This window comes from Arachis hypogaea, chromosome 8 (assembly GCF_003086295.3).
Source record: "Arachis hypogaea cultivar Tifrunner chromosome 8, arahy.Tifrunner.gnm2.J5K5, whole genome shotgun sequence".
Lineage (NCBI taxonomy): Eukaryota > Viridiplantae > Streptophyta > Magnoliopsida > Fabales > Fabaceae > Arachis > Arachis hypogaea.
Genome location: NC_092043.1, coordinates 34,906,145 through 34,912,940, shown reverse-complemented (window position 1 = coordinate 34,912,940; position 6,796 = coordinate 34,906,145). Strand labels below are relative to the sequence as shown.

The 6,796-nt window shown below is 33.7% G+C and overlaps 1 protein-coding gene across 1 annotated transcript; it reads right to left on the bottom strand.

Annotated features, from left to right (window-relative positions):
* Window positions 1–2,040: 2,040 nt before the first annotated feature.
* Window positions 2,041–6,236, bottom strand: LOC112707189 (ketol-acid reductoisomerase, chloroplastic). The gene is made up of 10 exons (XM_025758821.1): window positions 5,789–6,236; window positions 5,613–5,705; window positions 5,376–5,441; window positions 5,073–5,213; window positions 3,836–4,063; window positions 3,603–3,720; window positions 3,369–3,508; window positions 3,095–3,262; window positions 2,863–3,018; window positions 2,041–2,640 (listed from the first exon to the last, which is right to left on the bottom strand). Exons 1-10 carry the CDS (start codon window positions 6,092–6,094, stop codon window positions 2,275–2,277), a joined length of 1,782 nt encoding a protein of 593 aa, XP_025614606.1. The 5' UTR covers window positions 6,095–6,236; the 3' UTR covers window positions 2,041–2,274.
* Between the last annotated feature and the right edge of the window lie 560 nt (window positions 6,237–6,796).

The window sequence follows — 6,796 nt, the reverse complement described above, 5'->3', positions numbered from 1 at the left end:
TTTCACAGTCTGCATTGGTCGGCTTTTAGCTATAAACATATAGTTGCTCTGGAACTAGTAGGAATAAATAATTTTTCTAAAAAATAAATTTTTAGTCTTTCTAAAATATCATTTTTTAAATTTTTGTCTAATGAAATTTAAAATATTTTTGTTTAAATAATACTATTAGTTTACTTAATTAAGTGCTGACGTAGTAGATTGAGATGACAAAATAAATCGCATTATGGTTTAACCTGACATGTCAACATTTAACGGAATAAACTAATAGTAAGTACTAAAATCAAAATCTTTTAAAATTTACCTATATAAAAAAAACGAAACAAAATTAGCATTTTTTGGGACCAAAAACATGTTTAAGCTTTTTTATTATTATTTTTTGAAGCAGAAGAAAATATGGGGTGCATTTCAGGCTTACATAGCAACATGCTGGTCCATGGAAATCAATGTACTGTAACACCGAAGATTCAAATACATATAATTGAGCATGAACTTGTGTGATGTCATAATATTACATCGCTAACAGAAGAATAAAAAACCCGAGTCACACATGAAATGATCTACACTGAGAATTTAAAATGATACACCTTTTCTATAAAAGCAGATGTATATTCTTTATTTATTCAGAACTAATATTTTTTCCCTAATAATCTACGGAGATATAATCTTTTGAAACTACATCAGTTTTGTCATAACATTATAAATTGTAATAAAAAAATCGATAGAATCAAATTATTTTTACAAAAAGCATAGGAGATAAAAGTCTTGTGGATTAAGAAAACCAAGATCTCCATAGATGAAAAATAAGATTTTTAGTTATTATTTTCATATAAAAGAGTTTATTTTTAACTGATAATTAATTTTAACATTCATTATCTAAAACTTAAAAGAATTTAATATGTATACTTTTATATTTGATTAGGTGTTAAGCCAATTGTAAAATAAAAAAAATTATTTTTATACTTATTATTTAAAATTAATATCTCTCTCTATATATATAATTAGATATTAGTAAAAAAAAATTTATATTAACAGTTATAAAATTAACACAATAATTTTTTTTGAAACAATTGAATCTTGATTCTAATTATTAATCACAACATTAGTATTCTCTCCAAATTATATATAATAAATATTTGAAGGAAGAGAAGTGAAAATATAAATTTATAAAGCGATGAAAATTTAAAACTAAATAAAAAAACTAAAAAAGTATGTATATAATATATATATTTCTTATGTGAATAATATTACAAAAATATTTTTTAATTATATTTAATTATAAATTTAATATATTCTTTATAATCTTATGAATTTATTTGAATTATATTATTTTATTAATTTTATATTTTGTAGAAAAAAATATAGAGATAGAGAAAGGAAGAAAAGAAAAAAGATAAAGAATGAGAGAAGGAGTTTGTTAATTTTGGAGAAAGATTTTATTTTAATTGTAATGAAATATTATCTTATAACATATTTTAGTTTGTCAAATTAAATAAAAGGAAGGAGAGCTAGAAAATTTATTAATTTTTAAAAAAAATATTTTTTCTTAATTTTGACGAAAAAACATTACGTAATATATTTTTATTGTTAAATTAATAATATAATATAACCATATTTAAATTTCAATGTAAACTTTAATTTAATTTTAATTATAATTAAAAAATATCATATTACATATTTTAATTTTTAAATTTATAATTATAAGAGAGAGAGAGAGAGAGTGGATAAACAAATAAGAAAAAAAAAAGGGGAGAAAACTCTAATTTTACAAAATATATATATTTAATTTTAATTATAATAAAAAAAATAATGTGATATATTTTAATTGTAGAAGATACAATGAACTTTATCATAATTCTGCTCTCTCTTTGAATCCTACATAATATGTATCCACATTTCACGAAGCAGGAAATAGGATCAATGCAAGAGTAGTCTGCACTCCATGCAAAATTGCTTCGAGTAGGTCACTTCGATGCACATTCATTGCGATGATAATATGATTAATATCACTGGAGTGTCTCTCTAAAGAAACCGGATCGCTCGTTATTGTGAACATAATTTATTTATATTTCTAATCCGATAACAGGCATCATTCCTCATTCTCAAAACATCATACGAACTAAGAACTGCAAACTACAAAGTAATAGTACAACGTACAATGATACTGGTTAACCAGGTAAACAAAACAGGAAACCCAAACCAACCAACCAACCAGACGTTCTAGTTTTCTACGCATTCTAAAAAGTGATTTCATCAAACAAAAGCGCATAATTCTTTCTAGTTGGACTGGCGCAACTCAGGACGAACAAAGTCTGCATCCGGTGGCACGGAGATGTCAACGGTAGGTCTCAGCTGGGCACAGACTTTAATGGCTCCATGCACTGGGTCTGACAGGAAGTTGCTGATTAGGTCCCGGTTGACAGGCACACATTCTTCCACTGCCACCAAGGCCTGCTGGGTTAGGATGTAATCAAATCGGGGAGCCCATTTCCTCGAACCCAACCGTGCTGTGGTTGAACAGTTATCAACCATGAAGGAAACACCTCGAGCATGCATGAAAGGATTCAATGAATCAACAGCCTCAATGAGACTCTCATTGATGATTTCGGAGTAGGAATGTCCTTTCTTCCTCAGGATTTCAATCTGGATATTTTGTAAATCAAATTAATTTTTTATTTAAAAAAATGTTTTTTATGTCCACTCCTTCTAAACTACATGAACTAAAGCTAAAAAAGAAACATCCCATTAAGTCTCACAGATCAAAATATAAGAGCAAATGTGGACTTTTACAGTTACAGGCACACAAACAAGATCATACCAATTTCCAAAAGACTTGCAAAGCATAATAGAACAAAAGAAAAATACCTGAGCCATCATCAATGCCACAAAGACACCAGCGGTAAATGGATCTAATGGGCCTAGATCACCCGCTGGTCTTGTAGATCGGACACGCTCGCCAACCTTCCACATGCGGGTCTGGTCAATTTTACCCATGGGGAAAGCAGGTAGACCCTCTTTCTCCTGCAAAACGTAAATATAATTTAAAGCCCCTTGCATAAAGCTGATTACCATACATGGAAAGTGAAAATGCCCTTACATAAAAACGTCGGCCAGCCAGAACAACACTGCGAATCTCACTACCACTGGCTACATCCTCATAGCATTCATACAAAATCTCCATGCACGGGTAATAAGCAGCACTATATGCCTTTTCAAATATGCTTTTCCCAGTATCATCTAAAGCATAGTATACCTCCCGCATGCCCTATACAAACCAATCAGTGTAAGAAGTTAATGTCAGAGCTCACATTTATCCCTGCACCAGTATATGCTCCGGAAGATGAGCCAAAAGATGAGGATGAAAATACAACCTTAGATGATATGGTTTTAGATATAATTCCTGTTATGCTCTCAACAGTGTTCTTATAGGCTAGGTCTTCGGGGACTCCATTTTCAGTGTATTTTCTAAACAAGGCTTCCACAACTCCATGAACAGCACCAAGTAAAATTCCTATAAACCACAAGGGCAATAGTTATGAAGTAATTATAAAGGACATCTTCAAGAACAGCAGTCAGCAAAACAGAATAACATGGAAAGTTCTTACCTCTCTCCCCAAAGATATCACTCTTGTATTCCTGCTCCAGTGTAGTGGCAAAAGTGAATGGGGAACCAAGGGCAACTGACCATCCCAGAGCAACATCAGTAGCTCTACCATCCACATCCTGCATATAAGAGAGTAGCCCAACCAAAATAAATTAAACAACCAACAAAGAGAGGCAAGAGAGCCGCAATCAAATGAAGCATAGAAAGACTGGCCAAGAGTGAAAGAGAGATTACCTGGTGAACTGCGAAACTTGAATTAATTCCAGCACCATTTATATCTTTTCCTTGTACATAGAGTCTCCTTACTGATGGACCCATTCCCTTTGGGCACACAGCAATTACACTAATGTTCTTTGGAAAATCAAGTCCCAACGACTGCAAATGCCCAAGAAGAAACCCATGGGACAGCCCAAGTATGCTGTTTGATTTCATATGGGAGAAAATTTTTTCATAGTTATCTGCCTGCATGACAAAGAGAAAGAGTTGATTAAAAAGTATCATTGGGAAGAAAATTAAAACACAACAAAAAAATAAATTTAAAAATAAAAACTAGAAAATCATTAGGAACCGCTAAATCATATTAGTGATTTGCATACTAAGAACTCTTTTCCACTTGCACAACTATAGTGCAATAAACAGTTGACAGAATATGAGCATATAACTTACTTTGAATCAATTTCCTCTTGATTGTTATTTAAGAGGATAACTTATTAAATTAATCAGAACAGTATACAAGTCCTATAGATGGTGGTGGACCAAAAACAAAAATAAGGGATAGAGATGGAATATGGTGGCAAGCTACAAGTTCAGCATGCCACAAGAAAAAGAAGCAACAGTAGAGTAGGAGCAGCAGAGGACCTAATACCAACAGGGCGTGCAACACATGGTGGCCTGGGATGTTGGGAATGAAGTTTGTAGCGCAGTCTGACAATCTGACCACATGTAATGAATAATATCCAAACACTTTCAACTAACAAGAAGACACTTCTAGTTTCTGCTTATTCAGGTTGAAAGATTATCCAACAAGTATACCCAATAATAATTTTTCAAAATAGAACTTTTTAGTTGCTTACCAACAATGTGAATATGCGATTATGTTAATCCCAAGTCCATAGCATATAAGCAATGTGTTGTACGGCTCAAATATGATACCGTACAACAAGGAAAAGTTGGTTATTGTTATTGCCGTAAAAACTTTAACTGTATCATCCATATAGCCTCACAATCAGGAAAAAATATTGCAAGTCCTAGTTATTAAAGACAACCACAAAGAGTTATTATTATGACTGCAAATACTTTATCGAAATCACATAGTCTGGCCATTTGGGATGGCATTTTAACAACCAAAAGTTTCATCAGTATGAAAAAATAATGAGAAATGAATCCTAGTAGAAAACACAGAGCAAAACAAGTACTGGGAAAAAAGAAAAAGGAAAAAAAAATCTAGAGCATCAACTCAAAATAAACTCACCTGTGCAGCATCAGAAATTAACAGCAACACAAGATCGCTGCCGGAGACAGTTTCCCATATGTCACCTAGAGTCCCATTCTCCTCAGAAAAACCAGCCGCTCGAGCTTCAGCAAATGACCGAGAACCTTTCCTGAGCCCAATCTGCATTCACAAAAGAAGGGCCAAAAAAAGAAGAAACATATGAAACATTGTTTAAGTGTTTAACAGCAGGCAACTCAAACCTGGCACACCATATACACTAATGCAAGAGCAGACACCAAAAGTCCAAAACAACAACCTAGGAAATGAACCCAAAAATCTCACCTTGACCACAATATCAGACTTAGCTTCAGCAAGCGAGTCCCTGAGATTCTGAGCCTGAGCAGGTCCCTGAAAACGACCGTACCAAGTTAACAATCCTATTACAATTAGGGATTATGTAATCATCTAGCACAAACATGCACCCCAAAAAAATACATATTAATCAAGTATTTGTCCGAATATAAACTCAGATAAATGAACCACATTAAGCACTCAGTATGAGAGAGAATAATGAATCACCTGCGATCCCCAACCGATAACACCAATCTGCTTAATCCCTTTGAAAGCATCTGGCAACAAATGGAACAAATCCCTACCTCCTTTCACGATATACTGCAGAAATGAAACAAAATCGTCAAAAAGAAAAAGCTCGAACATTTTCACGAATTACAATAAAAACAAGAGGCACGACGAACCTCGTCGTGTCCCGCGAGGCTGATCTTCTCCTTCTTGAAGACGGAGGTGTTGAAATCGAGCGAGACGGGAGCCTTCACAGCCGGCGCCGACACCATGCAAGCTCCAAGAGCTCCGGTGGAGTTCCGTCGGCTACACTTCAGTGATCCGAAGCTCAGCTTCGAGGATGATGACGACAAGGATTGTCGGAATGAGACGTTTCCATTAGCGTTGGCGTTTGCAACGGCGAGGGTTCTTCCTGAAACAGGCCCAGCTAGGATTTCGGAGTTTGCGGTGATTGTGGCAGAAAACGACGTCGCAGCCGCCATTACTATCGTTGGAAGAAGCAAGTAGAGTGAATAGAGAGAAAAACGAAGAGAAGAGGCGCACGGAAGTAGGTTCAGTGTGTTTTATAGTGTGAGAATCTGCTGGAGTGTGCTAACGTGCGCTGGACTTGTAAAAACCCCATTCACGTCATTTTATGGGTTGTTAGAAAATAGCATTTTAACCAAAATTTATTTTTTTTAATATAAAAAAAAAGAATCATTACAATAAGCATATTTAATTTTATTTTTTGTCAGAAAGTCTTTAAAAAATATAAAATAAATAGACAAGTCAATTTTAATAATCTCTGACGATCAGGTGCAGAGAGTTGGTGATGCGGAAATCACATTTTTTCATAACAAGACAAGAAAGATTTTATGTTCCAACAATTATCAGTATTTCAATTCGAATTTTAGTAGCTCTTGCTTTCTGTCTATTTTGTCATTTGTCTTTTCTTTATTAGTGTGATTGTATATTTATGTGTGTCATTGGCTTTTCAGAAAGCAATTGATTTTTGTGGATACCGAAAGCCTTTATATTATTTATAACTAACAGTATTTTGACATTAAAAATATTAATGTAGTATAGGGTCAAGAATTTGCTTATGGAAAAGCGATGGTGAATTGGCTAGTAACGGGAGAATCATGTGTATTACTGTGTTATGGACGTCTGTAATACAAGGTTAACACGCAGGGGGCGTGTTGCCT